At 38.0% G+C, this 27,506-nt stretch overlaps 1 protein-coding gene across 4 annotated transcripts; it reads left to right on the top strand.

Moving 5' to 3' along the window:
* The first annotated feature begins 2,152 nt into the window (after positions 1-2,152).
* Positions 2,153-25,870, top strand: RGS13 (regulator of G protein signaling 13). Of its 4 annotated transcripts, none has more exons than XM_073221631.1 (7): positions 2,154-2,401; positions 3,696-3,767; positions 4,258-4,346; positions 8,952-9,020; positions 11,829-11,890; positions 21,891-22,057; positions 23,161-25,870. In XM_073221631.1, exons 4-7 carry the CDS (start codon positions 8,956-8,958, stop codon positions 23,341-23,343), a joined length of 477 nt encoding a protein of 158 aa, XP_073077732.1. In that variant the 5' UTR covers positions 2,154-2,401; positions 3,696-3,767; positions 4,258-4,346; positions 8,952-8,955; the 3' UTR covers positions 23,344-25,870. The 4 variants fall into 4 exon arrangements, with proteins under 4 accessions (XP_073077733.1, XP_073077732.1, XP_073077731.1 ...); XM_073221630.1 differs by having other exon boundaries at positions 2,155-2,401; positions 4,275-4,346; XM_073221632.1 differs by lacking the exon at positions 4,258-4,346 and having other exon boundaries at positions 2,153-2,401.
* Positions 25,871-27,506: the final 1,636 nt, after the last annotated feature.

The following is a 27,506-nucleotide window of genomic DNA, read 5'->3' on the forward strand; positions in this document are numbered from 1 at the left end:
TACTGTAGCAGTATAAGAAGTACAGCTGTGTGCAGAATAAGGTGGCCTGTGTGAGCACCCTCCATGACCACTCCCGCTGCCTTCTCTGCTCTTCGCATTGCCCCAAAACCTCAAAGGCAGCCCCCAAACCCCTACACATATCAGATGTACACAGCTAGAAATAGCTACTGAATATCTTATAAAATCTGGTTTGAAAAGAAATATATTTCTGCAAGCTGGTAGAAAATAAAACTCTATTGTTTGTGCTTCCAACTAAATAGAAATCTCCTGATGGCAGTTCATGTAATAACCATTCCACAGGGTCTCAAAGTAGATGATTATATATATATATGGACATCACAGAAAATCTCCCCTATGTGGGAATGAAAACAATGGCACAAAATGCTGGCTGCTGGACACAGTTCCCTGAAGAGCCCACCAGTGGCTCCAAGTGAATTCACCAGGGGTTTATTTTGATTCTAGAATATATTAAAAAGCATCATTTATTAAATATATAGTACATGTTGTATACTAATGAGTGTATTATATATTTAAAGTACTATATACTAGCATATAGAGAATGTATTAAAAAATTCAGAGGGTACTGGGAACAAATGGCAACAACTGTATAATGTAAATAGGAGGAACTATAAATAGTAGGCCTGTTTCTTAAACCACCACCACCACCAATAAACGATTTCTCGCATTTCATTATTCTGGACACGTGAAAGAGTACACTTTGGATTTTAACCATACAAAAGTAGCAAATATTCTTTAGCTATGCACATTTGAGCTTGTTTTACTTTGGGTTAGTTTGGCTGAAATACAAATAGACTAAGTGTTTGGGAGTAAATGGTTCACAGTTAATCAAAGGTATGGCCTTTTCAAAGAAAAGCGTCTTTCCATATAAACTAATGAAAGTTCAACGATCCTGTCACCTGCCCTGACCTGACATCTCTGAGTCAGTTGGATCCACCTGTGGGCCAAAGATGACATTGCTCTTACCCATTGATTGTACTTGGCCTACCCCTTTCCAGGGAAACTAAAAATGCTTAGGTATCTGCCAGAAACATCTATACCTTGGTACGGAATTCTTCCAGTACCACCTTCTACCTACCCATCCTATTGCTCTTCACTCCATGGGTATTTTGATTCTCAGCCCCTGTTGATACCCATTTTTCTCTCCATAGGAAGATGCTCATATTTTATTCTATTAGGCAGGCTCTGAAACTGGCATTCCTGCAGGGTATTACTTTCAGAACCTTCCTGCCCTCTCCTTGCACCCAAACCAAGAGAAAGAGGAAGCAATCCTGAATTTCAGACACAGCACCTGGGGACACTCCCCAGTGTCCTAAGGCAGGGAAGGGATGAGACTGTGAGACACCACAAAAATGAATGCTGCCACCAAACAGACTGGACGCTTCACAGCCAGCCAAACTGTGCCCTGTGCTTCCTGTACCGTGGCCACATCTGCTCAGCTTCTGCCTTTCTGATGTTTGTCTGCCTTTCCTAGTCCCAAACTTATCCCTGAAGCTTGATAGATTCAGTTTCTCTGGATTCGATCTGCAAGATCACAAATACAAGGAAAGACACTCTTCTACCTCAGTAGGCTCCTAAATACTTTAAGAAACACTCCATCAGGCTGTTTTATTTGGATTCCTCTCCTCAGCTCCCACCACACACACACACACACACACACACACACAGATCAGGCATAAGACAAGAGCGTTAACAATCTCACCATACTCTGCGTTCATTAGTCCTAGCCTGGAACTCTGTTCAGTTCAAATTTTTATAGGCATATTAACAATCTGGAGAATAATGGAGAGCTCAGTTAAAGGAATTCAAAGAGTTTCACTAGAAAAGTGTTCCTATTCTTCAATTTTTAGAACTCCTTAGTAATTTGACTATTTCAAACAGATTGATTTTAATAATTCTCAATAATTTGATGGCAAGTGCTTGCAGTGGTAGCCTACTTACTGGTATCCAGTTCTCTGTCTTTTTAAAGGGGGAAGGAGTTACTTTAAGCTACACATTTTCTAAAACTAAAAAAAGGGCTATTTTAGAAAAAAAGTGAATATTACATTGAAGATTTCATGGTACTATTGGCTCCCCTCATCTGATCACTTCAGATGGGCTGATAATATTAGATAAAAACCTCTTTATCAGCAATGCATTGGAGTCACCCAGCTACTTTCCATATTCAACAAAACATCTCTTTGCATATATACATGTGTAAAAACAGAACATTCGTACAGAGGACAAAGTGCCATTGAAGGCCAATACAGAGACAGTGAAATTCTTTTATGCCAGGAAAAATAAAATGCTGGGTATCACATGGAATTTCATAACCTGATTTCAAAAGGATTATACAAAGAGGAAATAAAACTTAGCACTGTGAACTGCTGCGCAGGATATATTTGTAAGTATGAGATTCTATAAAATAATTGATTAATACAATAATGTTGACTTAGTATAAATGACTAGTGAATATTTGCTTCAACTGCAGGACTGCTAGCAGTGTCAGTAGCTTTTTCAAAGGAAAATAAATAATCTAGTAAACACGTTTGCCTTGTCTTGGATTTTCATACTTAAAAAAAAAAACTTCCAATCACGCATGCATAAATGAAGCTTGTAAGTTGGTTAGAAAAGGAAATATTATACTTTTAGAGTAGAGTATATAGTCTTTCATTTTATGTTTTTATGTGTACATGTGTGTATGTTTAGGTAAAGACATTGTAAACCCAGATGTTTCAGAATTGCTTGTTTCAAAAATTATGCATTACCAAATGATTAGTTCCATCATTTAATTAGCTGTACTGATTCCAGGTGTGTGTGGATTGTTGTAATATGGAGCATTGTTAATCTCAATTTTACAGAATTTCTTTATCCCTTAATGTTATGCCTAAATACAACAACACATAAACTACTTGCTTTCTAAAAAGCAAGAACTTTGTGTGCTATGGCAAACAAATCTTCACTAAAATGTGAATTACTCTAAGTGTTTCTAAACTTAATGTGACTTGCTATATCACAAAATAAAGAAACACTTAAATGCAGATATTATATACAAAAACAAAGAATTTACCAATTACCTATCAGGATAAATAAAAACATTTAAATATGTGAAAAGGCTCAATTTAAGAAAATTTATTTATTGTCATATTGCTTTGAGAAAGATTTCATTTAAATACTAGAGAAATTTGAATCTGCTTCTGGCATAGTACACACCCAGCTCAATTCATCACTAATGCACTTATAATCATTTTAAGAATTAGTTCTATAGATGAAATATACACTTTCTTTAAAATAATCAGGAGAAAACACTGGAGACAAAATCATTATGGAGACCTAAACTTGTTCTAAATACTATTTTCTTAGATGTGAAAGTACACACTAGTTTTACCAAGAGGATACTGAAAAATAAAAAATTGGCAAAGTAATGCATAATATTAACATAAGATAAAACACATGTTAAGAAAAAGCAATGGTAAATATAAATAAAACATATAGGAGTTTTATAATATCAGCCCATTAAACTAATAAAATTCTAGATCAGGACTTAATAAATCACATATAGCCCAGCACTTACGAAGGAGAAAAATTATTTACTTAAAATGTAAGGCTGGGTGTTTATAGAAATCTTTGCCAAATATGCATTCTCCAGGAAACACATAATAATAATTTCTTTGGCTCTGTTATTATTTTATTTTTAGGTCAACAGAATTTTTCCATGATATCATTAACAGCAACATGAAAAAAAAAGATTATTGTTGACTTGAAGCCTGGTGAGTGTATCTAACTTAAGTCAGTTCTATATGATAACAGTTTAGGTTATTATTTTACAGGGAAGTCTCTTTTTACCAAAATAGAATGTAGTTTTATGAACATTTGAACCTAGTTCTTATTTTTACCAGTAAATAACCACTTGTGCTCTAATTCTAAGGGCATAATTTAACTGAAGAAGTTCTTAACTGAGTTAAACAATAAACAAAACAAATTTGGGTTTATCAATAGACTGTTTTAATCAAATTCTAATCCTGAAAAACCATACTTAGAAAAAAAATTAGCATTTAGTCATTTTGGAATTACCAAAACTATTTCTTTAAAATTCTCAGTTGTATATGCAAAGGTGTTTCACTCCACCACTCATTTTTTTGGTATTGCTTAATTGTAGACACAGGTGTATAACTTTGTGATAAATATTGTTGGAAGCAAGATTGCAGATATTTCACTTCAGACTACTTTTTATATTTCTTTTTCTTTCTCTAACTTTAGAAATTCTTTGTCCTCAGACTGTGAATCATAGTTTCTTCATTTTGTCAGATGAACTTCCAAAGGCTACCTTTTTTACTTCTCACTTAGAGGTATGAGAATTTTAATTTCTATTCCTTCATCTAACCTTCCATCTTCCAAAGTTACTGTGAGATACTCTGTTTTTTGTCTCCTTTTAATCTTTAGTCTCCTTTTTTCTTCATGTTTAAGCCTTATATGTTCCTTTACTTGTCAGTGTTTTGGGTGGAAGAATTATTAAACTCAAGGGGTTGACGCTCTAGAACCAGAAGCTGGGTTAAATGTTTATGTTAAATGTTTCAACGTAGAAGGCCTAGGAGGACATGGGAAGTGCTCTGGGATATTCCAGCAAAGTAACAGTGCATAGTGACAGAGGACAGTGAATCCAGTAATAATCAAAAAAGGGAAGTACAGGCATCTTACTTCTGAGTCCCAGAAATCTTACTCCAGTTACTGGGACAGCAAGTACCACTTCTTAATGGACTGGAAAACCTGGGAGCTTTGTAAAACAAGATTTCTTTGTGATCTATTTATTCTATGCAAAATACATCTTGTATATAATTCTGTCACTAAATATTTTCTTTAATTGTCGATGGTTTTATGTCACTGGAATTCCATAATTCAGTGAATCTGTAAATGTTTGGCTTAGAATACTAATCAACATATAAACAACCACTTATACATGATTATCAAAGAGCATTTGAACATAACACTTCAGGGAATATACAGTCTAGTAGGAATAGATAAGTCAGAAATAAAACATTGTTTTCATATATTTATATTACACTTCTTTTCCAATGTCACCCAAATGAACCACTTGGGCCAGAGAACCTTCCCCTGATTCAGTGACGTGGCTGAGCACAGGGCCGCTACAGGTCTATACAAAGCCTTTGCTGGAATTTAAAAAGCTGCCCTTTCCACCACATGGATGAAGCCCCACTTTGAGGCCCATAGTTTGGTAAAGGGAGTGTGGGTGGATCCAAGCCTCTTCTCTCTCCAGAGCAGGTGTCTTTACAGAGGGGACAATGTGCATAATTGTACGTAAGGGGAAGCTCTGCTGAACTGTTCTCCTTTCCCCTCTAGCACTCAGACATGCCCGAGATCTTAAAGCTAAACAAACCCTTCCTGGAGGCCACGTCTCTTCAACACCACACACGGGTCCAAAAGTGTCTGAATCCCTGCAGCAGACCCAGCCAGTGCTAAAGCTGGAACCCCCTAAAGGGCGAACAACAGAATACAGGAATACAGTAACAAAAATGAAAAGGAGGAGGATTGCAGGGAATATGCTGACACACTGAAGCATGGATAAGATTAACTGGGGAAACTTATGAAGTCTAAATTGAAATTTAAAAAGAGGAAGGAATGCAATCTGATGGAATGTGTGTTTCCTGTACATGCAAAAGAGCTTAGGAAATATTTCCTGAGTGACAGAGTGCAAGAAGCTGAAGGAAGATCAGATTAACTGGAACAGAAAGTTTTTGCATACATGCGTTTTTCTAATCTCCAAAGTTCCATTTTAGAGAAAAAGGAAATTGAGTATCAGAGAGTTTAATTACCCATGCCCAAGGCCACGCAGCTAGTAAGACCCTGAACTCAAGCACATATCTGTTTGTCTTCAGAGCCCAGAATTATTTTAATATAGTCTGTCACCTCTCAGGAGCTGTGGGAATTCCCTAAACTCTAGTGTATCTGAAAATTACTGTAGCTTTGATGTGCTTCTCATGTCAATGGGTATCGCATACAAAGAATGTTCTGCCTTTGCCAAATAATTCCATCGAAGTTATAAAAGAAAATGTGGTAACTTGTAAATAGACATGAATTTTAATTACAGAAATCACTAATGTACACACATAGTACTAATAGATCAAGTGAGGGGACAATGAGATATAAAAACTATTGTTTAGGGTGGTAAGTAGGGGAGAAGTCAAGGCCCAGTAGAAGACAGAGATGACTAATAATACTGACAGAAAAGTCACATGAAGGAAGGAAGTTCTTCACCATCCTCCTACTTAGAAGATAAATTAGAGAGCCATTGGATAATCTGCATCCTGGACGTGATCACAGAGATGAAGAATCTTAAAACTTGATCGCAGTCCCATGTACACAGGGCCAGTTATGTACAATCAGTCAATATGACAGTTTTATTAGCCTCAATTTCTTCAGTGTTAATCATCTTCAGTCAGACATATTTTTCTAGAAAGACTCATTTTCATCACACTATTATTTCAAGGCCTCAATGAATTGTTACTACCAACAGAATAAAGCCCAACATTTAAGACCATCCAGAATCAAGCTGCACACACAAATATATCCTTCCAAAACTCTCCCTTTTGTTTAAACTAGATTGACTTAACATCCTAATTTTGTTCCTTCCTGTAGATACCTTTAAAATATGTCCCTTGGTCCTCCTTGCAGGGCAGAGCCTTACAGAAAATGAAGTCCACCAGCCCAGTGTGCCCATAAGCTCTTATCCCCAACCTGCAAATATATTTAGATCTGCACTTATAACCTCCTCCTTCCAATCACAAGGAAATGGTCAGTCTTAGTTACACTTCTCCAATGTCCTTGCACCCACATTCTGAATCTCAGTTCCTCCTTATTTGTCAGGACCCTGAAGCTCTACTGATTTTCCTTCTTTGTCCTATGTCTTCAACCGCTGTCCGTGGCACCTCAGATGTGTCACATTGTAAACTGTATGAACGCTGCTTCTAGAGTTGTGCAGGCCAGAATGGTCCAAAGGCACCAGTCCTGCCTCTCTGCCTCTGTGACACCATTCTGTCCACAGCTTTCATCAGGAAGGAAGGAAGGGAAAGAAAGAAAAGAGAAAGTACAAGGAGCCTGGACAATCAGCCCTGCATTTGTCCAGGTCTCTATTTCCTCTTGTTTTCTTCCTTCTTGTTTCTGCCCTTCTTGTTCCACCAAAACCACTCTCACCGCGGTTATTGATGGACCTTCTTGTTGACAAATCAAATGGATTTTTTTCAGTCCTTTGCTCTCTTAATCTCTTTCCAGCTCTTAACATCCCATTGGCCACTCTTTTTGCTTTTAATAACTCATTCCGTGGCTTCTGCGATACCCTATTGCCACGCCTTCTGATCTGATACCTTCGGATGTTCCTCTTGCAGGCCCCTTTTCTCAGCCTACCTCTTAAGCGTTTGAGCTCCCCAGCCATCTGTCCTGGGCCATCTGCTCTTCTCAGCTAATACTCTTTTCCCGGACCATCTCATCTCTCTATTGGCTTCTCATGGGTTTTGTAAAAACTGTGGCCGTTACCTTGAGGTCAGATCTCCCACCTGAACTTGCTTCCTGTCTTCCTACCACCCTCCCTATCCAATATATCAACAACCTCTGACAGCTTCTCCCCCGGAACACCTGGTCTGTCCGTTTCCCTCCTTCTGCCACCTTCCCGATCTAAGCCCGCAACACCCCTCCCGGGGACTCGGGCAGTCGCCTCTAACTGATCTCCCTAACTCCCCCCTTGCCCACACTGTAATCCATTCTGTTCACAAAACTGCTTTCAACCTTAATATGTCTGCTCCCTATTTCAAAACCGTCAATGATTTGCAACTCCTTACTATGAAATTGATGGTGTGAGGCCTAATATGCTCGGCCTCTGCCTATCCTCACATCCCCCACCACTTTCTTGCTGCAGTGAATATGTTTTAACATGATGATCGGTTCAGTCTAGCCTGTTCCCTCAACTCTCTCCCTGCCATACTCTAGATTCATGTGGTGATGACATTCCTTTCATTTCCCCAGCTACAGGCATGACCCAAGACTTCCTGACCTTGGCCCAAGCTTCCCTCCCCCCTTCACTCGGACGCTCCCCCATCCTGTAGGTTCTGGCTCAGCTATTACTCTCCCGGGATGCCCTCTTCAACCACCCCCAGTCAGGCTGCATTCTCCTCCGGTGTGTGCTCAGAGGCTCCTGGACGTCCTCACCAAATCCCCTGTCCCATGAAATTTAGCTGGTTTTAGTAGGGGCAGGAAGAGGAAAGACAGGATCTATGTAGGTCACTGGCAGTCAGAACTTGGCTTATAACAAGTGTTCAACAGATGTTTCAAATGAATCAATAAAAACTGATATAAAAACTCACTGTTTATCCTTAATAATTCATTGTCCATAAGTGTGCATATATGTTTTGGCAGACTGTATCCTGCTCTTATTACAAAGCATGGATTTAATCATTCTTAACAAATTTTTTAGTTTTCCTAAAGTCCTGGGCTAAGTAAACTCTACCTGAATTATAATAAAGTCAAAGTTACACTGCCCAGAATGGGGAAAACATGGAAAGCAATGCTCTTCTCAGGATCCACCCTTAGGAGGCTTGTTTTTTATTTGGCTGATTACAAAGAAGCAAATTCTTGTTCAATGTATTGAGAGGGCTTTCTAAAAATAAGAATTATTCTAAAATGGGAGGCTTGGGAATTGGTGAACTCATTGTTGGGGGCCCCTAATTAGACTTTTTTCAGAGAGCTGCATTTTCTTAAATGTCATTACGAGGTGAGTTATCTTATTCTCCCTCTTCCCCATTCCCACCGTGATTGCACTCCATTAACTTCAAAAGCTCCTCCTTATTTTTGCATGATTTATAACTTTGTGTTCTTTAGAAATTAACTCTAACCTATAATTATTTGAAATGACTAAATCATACTTGGTACATGCTATATTTCTTTAGAAAAATGAACAGGCGGAATTGCTGGATTTGTAAGACGTGCAGAGATGAATCCAAGAGGCCCCCTTCAAAGTGAGTGGCATCTGAATTCTGCGGCCATCGCGAGGCACACTTGTCACAGGATATTTATTCAACTGCAATCTTAATATATTTTGCTCAGAGAGTAAAATTTTCATTTACACATGACTCATTCCAACAGAAGGGCGATCATGTATCACACTAAGGTTTCCTCTTCATTATTCATGGTTTATACTTGAGAATTCAGCAAGTTTAATGTGTTTAAAGGGCCTATTATGAAGAAATGCTTGGAATTTTATTATAAAGCTTTATATAGTTTATGTTAAAATGAGATGCTTTGATTCAAAATATTTTCATAGCTCAAACTGCCCGCCCACACACAGTGCCAGCAACCTTCATCCCTGCTTGGAAGAGGAGAGACGGGAGTGGCATCTGAATGCCTACCAAGCTCCCAAGTCTCTTCACCACTTCGCTGTAACTAAAAAAGGGGCCATTTGGATGGGGACGCCGACTGTATTAAAATGGAAAGTGTAATGCCCGAGAAAGGTAGCAAACCATTTGAGTGAAATTGCTTACCTCGAAGAATCCGAGGTCGAGGACTCCTGTCAGTCTGACCAGAATGCCTAACATAATTCGTGTGGAGATCTCAGTTTTGGCCACATGTCCCTGCTACGGCCTGAGCTCCTGGCTGGCATGCTCCTACCCTGAAGCATCAAAATGTCCAAACACACTCCCAGGCCTGTGTGTGTCTGTGTGTGCGTGTGTGTGTGTGTGTGTGTGTGTGTGTGTGTGTGTGTGGAAACAAAATTCACATTCATGGAAAGGCAGCAGGTGACAGTTGTTTGATAGGTGCTTTACATTCACCATCTCATTTAATTTTCATGAACTTGTAAGATAGATGTTACTGTCACCATTTTATGCATAACAAAACCAGAGCTCACAGATTTTAAGTAACCAAAATTTCTTAAGTATAGAACTGGTATTAGAAATGGCACTTGCCATTTCTCTGGATTGAAGAGGTTATTTTACATTACCGGTTTTAAAGTTCTAATAAGAGAAAAGAGCAATGAGTCAGACACATTTCATGGAAATGTTTTTGAAAGCTATGGTAACAGCAGTGTAACTGTTAAGCCTCAGTATTGATGCAAATAGTCCACCTAAAACTGGCAAGACCCACCTGGCTTTGCAGAAAACAAAAGATATTTGACCTTTTTGGGACTCCCAACAGATTTCCATGTTCTAGGCTATTTTTTGACTTCTTTAATTAGTCTGTCTTCATTGTGTTAAGTAGCTGCTAAAGCTTTTGGCTGTTTCCTCAACACCAATGACAGAGCTAACTAACCAGGTGCAGCCAATGGACATTGTTTGCTTGCATCTATAGCTGTCTGATTACATACAGTTTTTCAAAACAGGAAAACTAGGAATGTATCATAAGCTGAATGGTAATGAACACACTGAGTATTTTAAAGGAAGGAAATAAAACGATTTTTATCTAAGCATACACGATCAGTTGCCAATTCATCTCACAAAGCTGCCAAAATGAACAGAAAAATGAATCTTCAAAGCCAGTACCTTTTAGTTATTTTCAAAATGGTAAACAACTTTTTTATACTATTTAGGTTAAATGTAACTTTGCATACTGTTCACAGTAGTAAAAATTAAAGCCTTCAACATGCAAAAAAATTATAGCAAATAATAGAATACATCCATGTATAATAGATATAGAGGTACTAGCTTTATTACATGAATGCATGCAAATAGGTTTTGTGGATAAACTCTAAAATTCTAAGATTTTAAATTCATATCAATGGGCTAACACACTGCTGGTGGGTGCAGCAGACATACATAAACTTTTAAAAGCAATTTGATGGTTTGTACCAAGAACCTTAAAAATGTTCATTTTTAACCTGGTTTGATTCTACTTCTGATCATCTCCTATAGAATTGCCCTTTGTGAGAAAAACAGCAGGTTTTTATGCTTAAAAAAATGAGAAATATTTACAATGTCTATTCAGAATAATTATGTAAACTATGGAATGTCCCTTTGTAGAATACACCAAAGTGACTATTAATGATTATAAACTTATAATTCTAAATTATAACACTATAAATGGTTATTAAGACAATTGTGATGACATATAACAAGCTTATTAAAAGGATGATATGTATAATGTATACACATATTTATATACACACACACATAAAGTGTGCATACACACAGACACCTGCAGACACTTGGTTAAAAACACACAAATAAGCACATAACAAAAACATTTAAAAAAATCAAAATATTAATAGTGATAATTTGGAAATAAAGAGTTAAGAAGGCTATGGATCTTTATCTTTTTAAAATTTGCTTTATCACTTTTTCAAGTTTATACCCTTTTTATAATTTTTAAAATTTTAATAATTTAGAAAAGAATAATAAAATATAAAAGATCACAGGGAAATAAACTTTCATCCAAACACAAATACAGTCCAGTCATCCCTTCACCAACATGGGTTTGAATTGCACAGGTCCATTTATGTGCAATTTTTTTCAATACATTTTCTGGAGGTTTGTGACAATTTAAAAAACATTTTCTCTAGCTTACTTTATTTAAGAATACAGCATATAATACATGTAAAAATACGCATTAATAGACTATGTGTTCAGTAAGGCTTCTGGTCAGCAGTGGGCTATTAGTAGTTAAGTTTTGGGGGAGTCAAAAGTTAAATGCAGATTTTCAACTGCATGTCAGATTAGCACCCCTAATCCTCACATTGTTCAAGGGCCAGCTATAACTATATTTTGGCATTATTTTCAAGCTAGTACGATTCTATTTAGTTTCGTGCAGTGAGTACCCTTTGTTTCTTTTCAAAGCCTTACTTTGGAGGAAGCGTCGCAGTGGGCCCAGTCTTTTGAAAAGCTGATGGCTACAAAATGTAAGTATTATGTGTATGTCATCTTTGAATGACCAGTAAGGGCCATCTCTAGGGGAGAAGGGGGCAGGAGGTGGCGAATGCATGTCGCTCTTCTCACAGCCTTGTAAATGGCAACTGCCACAGTTTTAAAAAGAAGATCTGAAAATAGTTTTTCATGTCAACCACTAATATTTTCTTTGGTGTTAATTAAAACAAGATTAGTCACTGTGAATATTTATTCTTCACAAGTGTATGTGTAAAATCCCTTGGAAAATGTGCTTAAATAGTAGCACGTACTGAATTATACTGTCTTGTTACAGCCTTCTAAAGTTAGAATTTTTTTTAAATTAATGACTTGCTGTTCTTAGCGCCTTCAAAAGTTAAGAGTGCATTTGAGTCTCAATTTTCTAAAACTCCTCAAAGTTTGTTACTAATTTAATCAGTGTCTGATTTAAATGGGACTTTATACAAGTCTGTATGTAGTTGTATAAAAGTATCAATATTCAGACGGTATAAATGAAAGTTCAGAACAATGGGTATGAGGACGATAGGTTCACAGGCTCAATGCTAGAAGTATGAAGAAATATGTGCATTCATGTGAGCAGTCAGCTGTGTTTGATGTAGGAAATGGGGAGGTTGTAGAAAATGATAAATACCTAAAGACCAAGGTACAGAAAAAAAATGCAGTGGGTACTGAAAGAAAATTCTCCTGTTTGCTGATTTAATGGAGTTTGTTCCTCTCAAACGCTTGCTAGTATTTGCCTAGAGATCTCTTTTTATTTGCAATTCCCTGTTAGCCTCTCTGGGAATGTTTCATCTGTTTACACCTATTGACCGTGAAAGGGGAATTAGCTGTGCTACCTGACGGCTGGATTAGTGGGGTGTGCCCGCGGTTATTCCGGATAGAGAACTTCCTGTTCCTCCCGGGCATTGCACACTCCTGGGGCACCGCCTGTTCCTCGAGTCAGGGGTCCCTCTTGGTATGACAGCAGCTTTCACTGCCTGGCCCAGGGGACAATGGGGGAGCCGAGGACCCCAGGTACTCTTAATGAAACACCTGCATGCACCATTATCCATCAGTTTCTTCGTGGTGGCCCCCTGCTGCTGGGTCACACCCCCACCAGGCTTGGGCCACTCCCTGGACTCCCTCTCTGGTGAGCCTCTGAGGCCACAGTTTCTTTCTCTGCTGCCAGGTCCCTGCCTGCCCCTTCTTGGGTATTGCTCATAGTTTGTAATCCAGTTTGCCCACATCAATTTTTTATCAATTTTAAGATACTGGAATGGGAGAAAGAAACAAAAATATATGTTCACTTGGCTAATAATTTGGATTTCAGTCCCAAACTCCTGTAACCCATGTTTCCATCATTGCCAGATAATCTCTCACTTGGAATTTCATATTCTTTATTCTCATATGTAAAATGGGACCAAGATCACCTGGGGCAGGTGGCTATTGTGCAGATTACATATAAAACACCTAGTGCAGTGCCCAGTGCAGATTTGGCCTACAGTAATTAGTCGTCATTTTTATTAGTAATAGAGCATATATCTCTGAATATCATTCCTTTTCTCCACTGCTTACCAAAAAGTCCAAACTCCCTAACTCATTATTTAGGACTCTTTATAACCTAACCCAGTACACTTTCTAAAATTTATCTCCAGCTCTGCCCCTTCACATGACATGCCCTTCGGCCAGTGTGACTATCACTCCGCTTGCCGCATGGGGGACTCTCCTACTCCGCCTTCCAGGCCAAGTCCTCTCTGCCTCCTCTGCCTACCCTGCCCATCGTTGAAAGTAAAATGCGGCTTTCACCTTTTCCATGAAACCTCTTGGAAATACTTTCCTCTTCTTTTTCTATTTTATCATTGTTATTATTTATTCTGCTTCTAATTACAGCTATTTTGTATACTGGGTTTTTTCCACAGATGCTTTCTCACTAGATTGTAAATTCCCTGAAAGCACAGATCATCTTTCATTCACCTTTCAAACCCCTCTCCCAGAGACTAGAAACATGCTTTGTACCTAATGAGCATGCAATAAATGCTCAGTGAGTCAATACAAGACAAATATTAGTAAGAAAAGATCAAAACACCAAGCCACATCATGTAAGAGTTTCTGTGCCAGTCCTGGAGGCCCTCTAAACAAAGTGAATAAAGTTGATTACTTGGTAATGATCTCAACGGGGAGCCTGGCTAGGATTTAGCAATTTGGAGACCTGATTCCAGGAGAATAAGACAAGTTTACAGAAAAGACGACAGGAAGACAGAATGCTGCTCTTTATAAACATGAACAACATGCTAAGAATCTTACCAGAAACTGAAATTCTGTGAAATTCATGTAAAATTTTAATAATCACCTACTGAAAAGATGACAAAACAAATAATTCTATGGACTATCCAATCAGAAAGATAAAACCAAGAATGCAAACATTAAATGTGCCAGAGAATAAAGTGTGTTTACATTAACCAAGGACACTAGTAAAATCCATCCTTTAGTTAAGATACACAGACAACTTTTTCAACACAGACTAAGAGACTATTTCTGAACACAGTTCAGAAACCCACATGGGAAGGAAAATAGGCTTGGTCACAATATATGAACAGGAACTGGTTTAGGAGATGTTTGCTGGGAAGCAAGTAAGTAATAGTCATCACAGGGCAGTTAAATTCAACTTCCTTGTGGGAAGAGGATCCAAGAAAATCATCAGTTTAAGAAGAGAACCACTGCAAAATTAAGACATTAAGAAATTAAGATTAAGATTAAAAATTAAGACATATAGAAATTAAGAATGCTAATAACCGAGATACAACTGAAGATGCTATTTAATGATACATTGTTTACAAACCAGTTAATTTTTTAAAAGTAGTGTATGCCTATGCTCAATTTCCATTCAATAAATATTGAGCACTTTTTAGGCACCAGGTAATGTGCTTGAACAAAAAATCCCATGTTCCCAGGTGGCATATAAAGTAATAGGAAAAAAAAGAGAGTTTTTTTCAAACACTGAAAATCTGCCAGAAAACAACAGGGTATCCTGTCATTTATGGCACATTGGGGCAAAGTAGAAAATAGTAACTGAAGCAACTTCTAGTAATACACTGAATGGAATTCCAAAAACGAGGCAAACATATTTTTGAAAATAATAGCCTTTGACAAAAATGTTCAGCAAAGGCTATATAAGGGCTAACTGGCAGTGTTTATTTATTTATTTATTTTGCTTCCAGAGTAAAGATGCTTTTATGAAGCTAGAAGCTACACCTTTCTCTGGAATAATCTATTGTTACATCAGACAAGTAGAAGGGAACTCTAGACATAGAAAGAAAAACATATGTACACATTTCTTTGGTGTAAAATTAGCTCTAGGTCCAGTTAGGACAGCCTCACAGTTGAGCATTTAGACTGTATCATATCAAAGTATAGTAAAATGTGTGTTTAGGAAGTGTTAGATGAAAAGAATGAGAATCAAAGGGCTGTATAGGTTTCCTAAGGAACTGGTAAGAACAAAAAACTGCTTTGAATTTTAGCTGACACTTTGTGAGGTGTGATCTCTGACCAGGCAAGGATTCATTGAGTTCTTAATGTATTTGATGTAGGGAAATATGGGAAATCCATCCTATGGGAGAGTGGAAGAGAGTGTGTCTAAAAGGCAGTGTGAGTGCTTTCCTGAAGGTATTCATAATTAAGGAGAGATAAAATACAGTGCACCATTAGCAGCCGGAAAACAACTACAAAGAAGGGAGACTAGAAGTAGCAGGGCACCTAGCACAAACCTAGTGTGTACGTGCCAAGGGGGAAGATAGGTGGGGGGAAAAGAGGGATGGCAGGCCTCCTGGGGAAAAAGTCTTCCAAGAGGCAAAACTTGATTCAGATTGTTGTAAAATGTTAAGGATGGATGTCTGACTGACAGAACTTTGAAGATAGGACACTGTTTTAGAAGTAAGTGAAGCTAAAATAAATGAGTGCTTCCTTCATTGAAGAAATGTAGTGTGTAGGATTTCTTAGGCTTAGACGTGAAAACTCGTCTCAGTAAAAAACCTCCACAATGAATTAAGCTGACAGTACCATGCAAAATTTCCAGATCTGCAAATGATAGAGAGTTTTCCAAGTTTCCAAACATCCACGTTCGTAGGAAAGAATTAAATAATTTGAAAATGGATAAAAAGCCTTAGTGAGTTTTTTAAATAGATCAGAAAAAGGCTTTCTGAACTCTAGTCATCCCTCATAAAAATACCTGACAATTACCAAACATTTTTCCTTGGATGATGCTGATCCAAAATATGGCACTGCACCTAGAAATATCACCAGAATATTAGGCATCACCAAGATGTAAAATGGCAAGAAAATGCTGTGTTTATCTCTAATAGCTAAATCTAATAAAACTAGAAAAGATAAATAAATATACATTTGAAATGACAAAGGGAACAACAATCACACAAAACCTGAGGGCTCTTCAAACTGCAAAAGTCAAGACTGAAAAGTAATGAAAATCAAAATTTTGACTAACTCAAATTTTATTTTTAATTTTGACTAAAATGTTAGAAAATAGTGCTAGAAATAAATGCTGAAGGCTCATACAAGTATTTATTGGCCAAAATTCAAAAGATAAGGCTGGAGGTTGCCCATTGATATTCAGGTCAAGTATGTTTAATATAAATAAAAAGAAGTTCGGCAAAACTGCAACTGATGCCTCTGCATGATCCATTCCATACTTCCGGGTGTGTGGCCGACCTTCCAAGCCCTGGGATGGGAATGAAAGAGGCGCACAAGGTCACCACTCTCAGCTCATGTGCTCCCTCTAGAGGGAGGAGACAGACAGACAAGCAAGCAAATCAATGAATTCCTTCATCCCAGAAAGTGATAACTGGTTTGAAGAAAATTAAAGCAGGCAATATGACCAAAAGGCAAAAAAAGAAGAGGCAGGTGTTCCAGGGCATTTCAATTGGGTGATTAAAGAAGAACTGTCAGAGGGGTAAAATCTGAACTAAGAACTGGATGATGAGAAGCAGCCAGCCAGGTTGGAGTCTGGGCGCAGCAGCCCAAGCAGAGGAAAACCATGTTTAAAAGACCCTGAGATATGAGTGAGGTTCAGATAACCGTGAAGTTCATCATGACAGGTGCATAGGGCCATACAGGCCATGTGAACAACCTAAACTGCAGGAAAACAAGAGTCAATATGCCTTTAAAAGTACTCTCTGGTTCTGTTGTGGAGAAAAGCAGAGAGACCACTTGAAGGCTTTTGCAATAAACCAGGTAAGACTGGAGCTCAGTGTGAGACAAAGCCAGGAGTAATCAGCACATAGACGCTAATCAAAGCCAGGGAGCTATGAGGTCACTTGGAAGGAGACTTCAGAGAGAGGAGAGCAGAGATCCTGAGACAGAGCTTAGGCACATTTTAATATTTCCAAATCCAGAGAAGAGGAGGAGTCTGTAAAGGAGATGGAAAAGGAGCATCGGGTGAGTTAAGGATTATCCAAACAGTAGATTACAATGAAAACAAAGAAGAGAGCATTTCAGAAAGGGAGAAGTGGACTACGTCAAAGGCTGCTGAGAAGTCAGGTAAGATGAGGACAGAACAGCGGCCACTGGATCCGGCAGTATGGACATCCGCGGTGCCTCGGCAAGAGCCGTTTCATGGGCATGGTAGAAACTGATAGGGTAAGAGGAAGGAAGGCAGATAATATGGGAAATTCTTTACTTAGGTTTTCTTTGAAGTTCAGAAGAGAAAAGAGTAAAGACTGGAAAGAGGCATGAGGTCAATACTGAGAGTGTAGAATCACCGTTGTTACTGGTTCTGTTTGGGAAATGCAGCAGTGTGTTCCCAGACGACGGCAACTGTTAGGAAGGAAGAAACTGATGACAAGGAAGAGAGTGGGGTTGATTGTAGGAGCAACAGAGAAATGCAAAGCAACAGAGAAAGCAAAAACAGGTGAGAGCCATAAAAGAATTGTTTGGCCAGCCCAGAAAGGAACAGGGACGCTTCCCCCTGAGGGGAGAACTTCGAAAGGGCAGGTATCAGCAGAGGAAGGTTGCCTGATTTGATGGATGGAGGATGAGGGGCTCTCCATCTGATAAAGTCTGTGTTCTCAGCAGCCTGATGCAAGGTCATCAGCAGAGAGCTGAGGATGAGTCCAGGGGAGGATCGGAGAATGGCGTGGTAATGTTGAGTGCCCATGAAAAATTTGCAGTGATGATTTCCAGTGAGAAAGCACAGTTACGTATTTTTCTACAATCTGTTCAGTTTGCTCCAGCACAGACGCAGAGGAGACATATAGTTACGCCATTCTCAATACGCAAGCGCTCTGAATCAGAGCCTGCATCACACCTCATTCTGGTCCAAATCATCTTTGAATGTACTGTCTACTTTTCTCCTTTTCTCAGTCATCACGATCCCCTGCAGACAGCCTTGGAAATGCCAGGCTGAGCAGTGTGGGATCGTCCCTCTGCATCCTCCTCCTCTGCATGGCACAGCAGACAGTGGATATCACTGATGGTGCTGTTTTTCCCTCATGCATATCCTGAGCCTAGAGGCAGAGCCCTTCTCTCAGCTCTCATCTGGGAGAGGTTCTGCACTGCTCGCTGGGGATTGGCAGCTTCCTACGTGTGCATTTATTTTACTCTCTGCTCACCACAGCTGTTGCCATGGCACCATTTGCCAGCCCTCCCATTACCCACCTGCATGCCTCAGCTCTTCCCACTTAGCACATTTTGCCTTCTTTAAGTTCTCATTCACATCTTCACCTTTCAGGGAAAGAACAGCCAAATCTGCCCCCTCTGTTCAGTTAGTACATTTTTTGCTTCCCTCCCAGAAAACCGAAAAGCAATAATATGCCACATATAATCATCTGGTCTTTGGTGCTTCCTAGCTGCTGAATAATCAGTCTGCTTCTTTCCAAAACCTATGGAGAGTCACTTTCAAATGCAGAAGCATGAGCAATCCAAAAGCCTGGACTGGCAAGCATTTGTTTATTCAGTATCTACTATATGTCAGGCGGTTCCTGGGCACTGGGCAAATGAAGACAAACTGCTGTCCTGATCCTTAAAGGGCCTGCAGGTGAATGGGAGAGTAACAGAAGTGGGCCAGTAAATAGAATGGACTGTGATACAGGGTGAGATAAAACTTTAATTACATACATGTGCTCTGGGTGCTTTTTGTCAACTGACAGGAAGCATTTATCTAGTCTCGGGTGAGGGTAAGTGGGTGGTTCAGAGAAATTTTTCCAGAACCTGGGATACCAAGCTGAGTCTTAGATCAGGGTATAAAGCCCACAACACAGAAGGAACTCCACCTAACAGCATGGAGTGACATACTGTTTGGCCAGGAATACCAAGGCTTGAACAAAGACAATGTTCAGGGGTAATAGGGGAAGGGAATGGAAATATAAGCCATTATAAACCTAATGGGTCCTGCAACCATTGCCAAGAGGTCTGGCTTTTACCACTAGGGCAATGGGAAAGGGGTAAAGGTTATAAATAAAAGACCATGCACAGTTTTTTGTTTTAGAGATTTTTTTTTCATCCAATAAAAGTACAGAAAAGTTTGAAAGCAGGGCCAGATAGATGAACTGATGTTTTTTCCCATTAAATGGTTTACAAATACTCCTCAGAAAATCATAAGCAAAAATAATGTCTAAGAAGAGAACAGAAATAATGCAAAAAATGTGTCTTTAATATGTAAAAAGATCTGAAAATTCAAGAAAACACTAACAGTGCAAAAGAAAAATGGACAGAAGATTTGAAATTCACAGAATGAAAAGAAATAGCAATAAAGAACAATTTTAAGCATTAATATTTTTAAGATGCACATTTCAACAATTACAAGTTACTGGTTTTACTTCATTAGATTGGAAAGAATGGAGTGAGTAGACACTTTGACATGGCAGTTAGTAATGAAATAATAAAATTTTTCCAAAAGCAATTTTATAATATCTTGGTACATTTTGGAGGTACCAAGAGCCTTCAAAAATATTACATTGTCAATCTAGGAATTCTGAGAAAAGAGTTTCAGATGCAAAGATTTATAAACCAAAATGTTCATTGTAGGATAATTTATAACATGAAAAGGGGAAACAATCTAAGTATTCAATAATAATGGAGGTCTAACTATAATATAATGTAATTATTTAGCCCTTGAAAGTTAAAAGGAGAAATTATTTATTACATGATGATAAGTATGAAATACAAATTTAGTTTCATAGTATAATGCCAATGTGTTTGTGTATATGAGCTAATACTAGTTAGATAGAAACTTAAACATGGTCAAACAAAGGACTGGAAAAATAAAAGAAAATATATCAAATTGTTAACAATGGTTATTGTCTTTATTAGAAGTTTTCTATATTTAAAAACAACTCATTGAATTTTAAGCTACTTTTATAATAACACAGCAAGAAGAAGTTAAGAGAAAAGCCAGAAATGATACATATCATAGAAGCCAAACCAGAGAATTTCAAGAAAACCGAAGATATACATTAAAACTTCACACAGAGGATGGTGGAATTATGGAAGTAATTATCCCCAATGATATAGGTTGAAAATAAAATGGATTTTAAATTGTTTTAGACACACCTCTTCTGATGGAAGACTGCAACATAGCTCACCTGTAGGATTTAATGGTGTGAGTCTTGCCGCCTTGCAGAAAGCAGTCCTGGAAAGATGCACCACTGTTTTGACTCATCCAAGAGGAATGTCACATTTCCCTCCTGCATCAAGAGACCAGCATGTAAATGCTTCCTTAAAGGGATCTGTCTCTATCTGAGTTTTCTCTTTTTAATAAAATGCCCTTCTATCTCTTTTTTGGTATCACCTCTGACAGAGCCAGCAGAAGCCAAGGAGTCAAGGAGACTGGCTTTTTAGTGCTAGAAATTCAATCTAATCTCTTATGTGAAGAGCTAAGAAAATATGGTTTTACTCACCATTGTCATTCCATCTGATTACCATTTCTTGTAAAAGTTAATAATACTGCCAGGATATTGTTCATCAAAATCCTATGCTTGGTCACGTATGAAATGTGCCTATACACGGGTTTCTATTACTATAAATTAAAAATTATGCTGCCATTTCAACATTTATTGATTCAGTTTTTCAAATATTCCAAGGGCTTTCCTGGTCACCAAAAGAGGTTTAATGTTCATCTCAGAGAGTTCATTTTGAATCTTGACAATACTGTTCCTCCCAAATATTCTTATTAATGTGTTAGACTTTTGAGAGCTCATGCCTTCCTCTGCAAACACTAGCCCCTGCAAAATAGTGCCTCAGTTGGCAAAGCTCCACCCCAGTCTGCCCTTATCTAGCCACTCCAGAAAGGCAGTCTAAGATCAAAGCTGAGGATAACCATGTCTAGCATCAAGTGTAGTTGATGTCTGTGCTGCACATTCACACTGTCCCAATCCAGATTTTGAGATAGTTTTGACATCCCATTTGAATTCCATTCTTTGCCTGGTCCTTCATTTCTGGTTTGAGCCATAAAACCCTGAATATGAAGTAGAATTTTTCATCTACCTATGTTCTGTTGTGTTTGGATATTGAGAAACACCCCAGGTTGATCAATACCTTATTTTTTTATATACTACTTAATACATGGTTTGGGTATTTTCCTTACAACTTTGACCTACCTGGTTCAATTCTAAACCTTGCTCTAACTTTCTAATTTGCTCTTTTTTTTTTTGGCTTGAGAGCTTAGATTTTTTCAGAGCTCTGACCACTGATCTCACCTAAGTCCTATTTCTGGGCCCTAGGGACCCTTCCTCTCCTAGACCCACTCACACGGGTGGGCATTTTGCTCAGAGTGACTCAGAATAAAGGTATGAAGGGGTGACCACATCACAGACTGGCCTTGTCAAAACGTGCTTCAGATGTACAGATCTACATCTGTGGTGGGTAGGTGTGTATGGATCATTATATCACATCACCTGTTAAATGCTCTGGAAGCTTTGATTCAGCCTTTATTTCAAACATTAAATATTATTCTGATTTTTTAATGATTTTTAACCCATGAATATAAACTGATTTCTCTATTATTTTTAGATGGTCTGGTGATCTATGCAGCATACTTAAAAATGGAGCACAGTGATGAGAATATTAAATTCTGGATGGCTTGTGAAACTTACAAGAAAATAGCCTCACAGCGGAGCAGAATTTCTAGGGCAAAGAAGCTCTATAAGATTTACATCCAGCCGCAGTCCCCTAGAGAGGTAACTACCTGGGAATGACAGCAAGTGGAAATGCATCCATCTGTGCAAGCTCACTAATACCGACCACCTACAGTACCAGGCACTTTATGACCAGTATTGCCCATAATGCTATAAAGTCAGCATTGTGAACCTTGTTTTACAGATAAGAAACCTAAAAAAATCTGAGAAGTTAATTAACTTGTTCCGTGTCACACAGCAGTTAAGTGGGAACATTAGGATTGAAAGTTAGGCCTGTCTGGCTCCCAAGCTTCTCCTCCCAGAAAAGTTCAATTCCCAGGAAAGTTTTGAAAAAAGAAGTTCTTATAAGAAGAATTGACTTTGCTAGGAGGAACCACAGGTACCTCCTGATATCGCCAGTGGTGCTAGGCAGTGTGTGCTTCCACACCAGAGCTCACTGACACCGTAGTTTAAAACCAGCAAATCCAGCAAACACCCACACTGATGTTACTGCCAGTGACTCACAACGGCCTAAAGAAAATAGAGTGAAGCAGATACACCGAGACTCTTTCTGCTGGAGAGGGAATGAGGAAAGAATTCTTGTCCAGGGGATAAGGGCAGCGAATGATATACGAGATTCCCATCACTCCCACAGTCCTACATGATTGTTCCTGCATTATTGACTTGAAATTCTTGTCTGGAAAATACGTGGTTTATTGACATAACCACTCTCCTCTATTTTTCCACCTCACTTTCTTCCCATTTCAGGGCATATTCAGTTAAATCAACATTCCTAACTATTAAGGAAGATAAACTTTGAAATAGCACTAACTTCCCCTTTCCTTAGTAGAGACCTCCACCCCATAAATTCCCTGTGTGTGGACCCCGCTAGCAGCCACCTGCATCCACCTATGGAACCGCTTTCTGAGGTTTCCCTGGTTTGGGGCCTCACAGGTTTTTCCTCTGTTTTATTTTTCTTTTAATCTAGGATGTGACGGGAGATGTTTACTTTTCAAAAAACAAAATGTTTATCTCTCATAAGTCTTTTTAGATACCTATGAGACCGCAAACAAAATCACCCTACTCCACTGACAAGGAGAGGGAGGACTACGTCTTCTACCTCCAGTTACGCCTACTTACGCTGCACATGTGCTCTCCCTTTTCAGATTAACATTGACAGTTCAACAAGAGAAACAATCATCAGGAACATTCAAGAACCCACTGAAACGTGCTTTGAAGAGGCTCAAAAAATAGTGTATATGCACATGGAAAGGGATTCCTATCCTAGGTTTCTAAAGTCAGAAATGTACCAGAAACTTCTGAAGACTATTCAGCCCGACAATTCCTGACCACTACTCAACAGTCTACATTGAAAATGGTGTATTGAAAATACTGGCTTTGTTCTTTTAATTAAGAAGAACAAAATAAGAAATATAGTAGGAATGAAATAAAATAAATCAAATATAAATTAATTTCTAGTTCTTAAAGAAAAATAGATCCCGAAATGATTGACACAATTTATGACACACCTATGTAGCTCAGTTAATATGTAAGGAAAAGGAAAATCTCTTTTTATGACACCAATATTAAAAAGTTTTTACTGTAGTAGTCAACTAATGGATGTTTCTCATTAATGAATTTTTGCTTTCATAACACACAGATTAGTTCTTTAAAAATTGTAGTTATATGAGTCATGTCTCTAGCATGAATGTAGTCTACAGATTCCTTGTAAAAGCTTTAATTGACAAACTTAAAGTACTCAAAAGTACAATCAACTTGTATTATATCATTAGCAATATAAAAAGATGTGTTCTTGGGAAATATTTTATCTGTAAATGGTTCCTCCTGTTACCATAACTGAACTTCTACATTACATATATCTTCTAAATGTGAAAAATTTCTGATGATTCTAAGCTATTAAAAATGTATGGATGTCTCCATTTATCCTTATACTCCCTTAAGGGTAGGAAATTTCATTCTTATAATTTGAGATTTTTTTACCTCACAGTGTAAATTCATCATTGTCCTGATAGTGAATAAATCCAAATATAAACTAAAACCTTATAAACATATATTTTTTTCAAGCACACAATAGTTATTTTCCAGCAGAAGAATGTTTTTTTTTACCCGTCTTAGCATAGTGGCTTCTTAGAATTTGCCAGAAGATACTCATGTCTCTTTCACTTGCTTTGTCCCTCACATAGCATAGGATAAATGTTCCACACAAATGGACAAATATTCTGTTTTTTTGATGAAGAATAAAATACCTAAAATATTTAATATCACTTTTCCAAAGAATTAACTGTAGGAAAATTTTGTGAAGATTTTTAGTTTTAGCACAGCATGGAGCACACAGTCAGTGGTTCTGTAACATCTTTCTGTGTTGACAGTAACTGCAGATAGTTGGGGTGAGTATTTAATAATGTGTCTAGATGTTAAACTTGAAAATGTGTTGTAAACTTGAAACAAATATAGTATTGTGTATCAACTATACTTCTATTAAAAAAAAGAAAAAAAGATTTTTAGTTTTACTATGAAAAGTGTTTCTCATACCATTACTATTTTAAAATGTCTATAAAGTTATGCTGTATGACATAAAAATGAATATTAACTAGAATTCTTCTCATTCAGCAAAGGATTATGATAAGACAGAATAAATATTTGGGGTTCACTTCTGAGAAAGAAAATTAGGTGTGCAATAGAATATTTTTGTTAAAAAGTTTATGGTTAATGAATGCAGACTCTAGTTGTAGAAAGTGTTACCACAGCAGTCCAATTTTATCAAGTCACTGAATGTTATTTATTTACTCTTAAAATACCAATGTAAGACCACAGACTGAGGTCTTAGATACCTGAACCTGACAACGATCCCTGGCCATGATAAGGCAAAATAAGTTTCATGTTTCAAATAGTCTCCTCATCTCACTCCATCAGGGAATGAGTATATTTATAGGCAAATAGGAAAGGTTATATGTTCACACATGGTTTGAGCTGTTTCAGAACACCCTGGCTCCTAATCGTTCAAATGGTACTAAATCAGCCAAACACCAGTATAACTGATAAATGGAATCAGAATAATTAGCTTCCTTTACTATTTACTTCTCCCCTTGAATGGGTGGATATTTGTACACCAATATAGGAAAAGTCTAGAATTTTCTGTTTTGCTACACACTGGTTTTACCTCCCAAATATAGTCCCTCTGTTCAGCTCCGGCAACACCTTCACCTCATGTTGGATAAATAGGGTGCCGCATAGTGACATGAAGCAAAGAGCTTTGGGCTGAGGTACAAGGCAATTGGATCAGTGCCTGTTCACTTGCCTGATGTCGTAGCGCCTTCAGCACCAGCAGGCCTCGGTCCCCTCAACTGTAAAATAAAGAGGTGGGATGAGTTGATTGAGCCACATGTGTGTGTGTTATTACATCCCATTACCAATGTATTCATCAAGCTTTATGTAACAAGTTTGGACACATTTTGGAAAGTAACTTCTCTGAAATATCGACATTTTATGAGAAGTGTATAATGAACTATTTATTTTGCCTTTAATTAGCACTGATTAAGGGAGTTCTGAATTTTTTTTACCTAAAAACAGAAAATTTAAATTTAAACTGCTGTCTGTTCAAGAATTCTACATGAAAAGATGTATTTTATGTTAATACTTAAAACAGTTTTCAGATCATTGTAACTTAATATTTTATGTCTTGTTCATTTTTCTTATGAGTTTCTTAAATTAGTAAATATTTTACTAAAGCAATTAAAATCGATCATGTTCATCAAATGGCCACAATTAACACATTTTTTTACATGGTATTTGTTTTAACCTTAGTACTTTGAGATTAATAAATTAATAACATATTGTTAGACTTCTGATATGAAACCTGGATATATTTGTGATTTTTTTCTATTTTTAGATATACATTTTCAAACTCGGGAGATATACAAGATAAACCTTCATAGTATCTGCATAAAAATAAAGTCTTATACTCTCTAAAAGAAGATAGTGATAGAGATTTGTGAGATTCAGGTCCCAGCATATTGGAAGAAACGAATATTTTCCTGTTTATAATTCATCAGTCACACCATAGTTTTAACTGCAAAGGGCTTTTTACCAATTTAGGAAGAATGATACAGGAAAGAGACACATAAAGCTTTCTTCAAAGACATAATAAGGTGTGATTTGAAGAAAATCATTAGATACCACTGCCCAAATATATTTTTACCATACTGAGGACCTGACATTCCCATTACTGGTCATAGAAGGTGAAAGTGGCCTTGAAATGAAAGTTGCACATGGGGAGTGAAATGCCAGCGCTGACACTACCTGTTTCCTGGAAGAAAGCAAAACATGGCAAGAGAGGATGCAAGCCTGTAAGGTGACATAGGAAAGTAGGCCGAGAGAGCAAAGATATTAGGGTAAACAGAGGTCACCAGATACCAAACAGCATGTGGGAACTTGGGGGACAAATGGAAAGGGGTTGCTTATTAAAATGTCCCTATGTGGTTGATAGAAAACCAAAGATGGGGGGCTTAGTTTAACAAGCAGGTATTCTGAATTGCTAAATATACATTTTAGTAGAAAACAATCAATAGCATTCTTATAGAGATAAAAGAGCAAGTATTAAATTCCTCAGCAAATATTATTTATAGAAGCATTCCTTTAATTAAACCCTGCCTAGCTCCTATTGAGTACAGATTCTGTACACACAGACATTAATTAGGTGATCTTCTGCTGTCAACGGTGTGTGAGCTGATCATTAAAATGCAAAATAATAGCGGCCGGCGTTGACCTGTGCACAGTGTGCCGTGGCATCCCAGCAGAAGCCTCTCCTTCTACCCAGAAAAAATTTGGAAAGAACAGAAGAGATGATGTTTAAGATGATTCTTACAGAATAACTGAGCAATCACTCAGAGGAAAGGGGAGGACAGTGTGGACTGCAACGGCTCAAGAAGGGAAATCTTGTGGCAGGAAGATTTAAAAGATGGTGGAGGCACTGGAATCAGAAAGCTAAGTTCAAATCCTGACTCCCAAACTTAGCAGCTGCAAATATTTAAGACAGCTGCTTAACCTCTCTGAACCTTGCTCTTTCTTCATCTGCAAAATGGTAGCATTAATAACATCCATCTCATAGACTTTTGTGTATTTACATGCATACCAAGTCCTGATACTGTGCCCAATAGAATGTAATCCCCTTGTTAGTTACCATAAAAGTCCAAATGACAAGCAACGATGGTCCGACCTAGGCAAACGGAGAGGAGAAAGGGAGAAACTGTGAACTGGTAAGATGCAGGGAATGAGGCAGAGATCAAGGCTGATCCAAATTTTTTAATCTGAGCAGCGGGACACGTGCAGATGCCATTAACTGAGAAAAGCCCCGAGGAGGATGAGCAGCTTTGGGAGACATGCAGAGTCTGAGGTGCCTCTATGCCACGAGCGGGACTCCAGAGAGAGGCAGAGGGCTGACGCGTGGGTGTGGCCACAGTCAGCAAGGCTGGCTCACTGACCAGAGGAGACC

Source organism: Manis javanica, chromosome 14 (assembly GCF_040802235.1).
Source record: "Manis javanica isolate MJ-LG chromosome 14, MJ_LKY, whole genome shotgun sequence".
Lineage (NCBI taxonomy): Eukaryota > Metazoa > Chordata > Mammalia > Pholidota > Manidae > Manis > Manis javanica.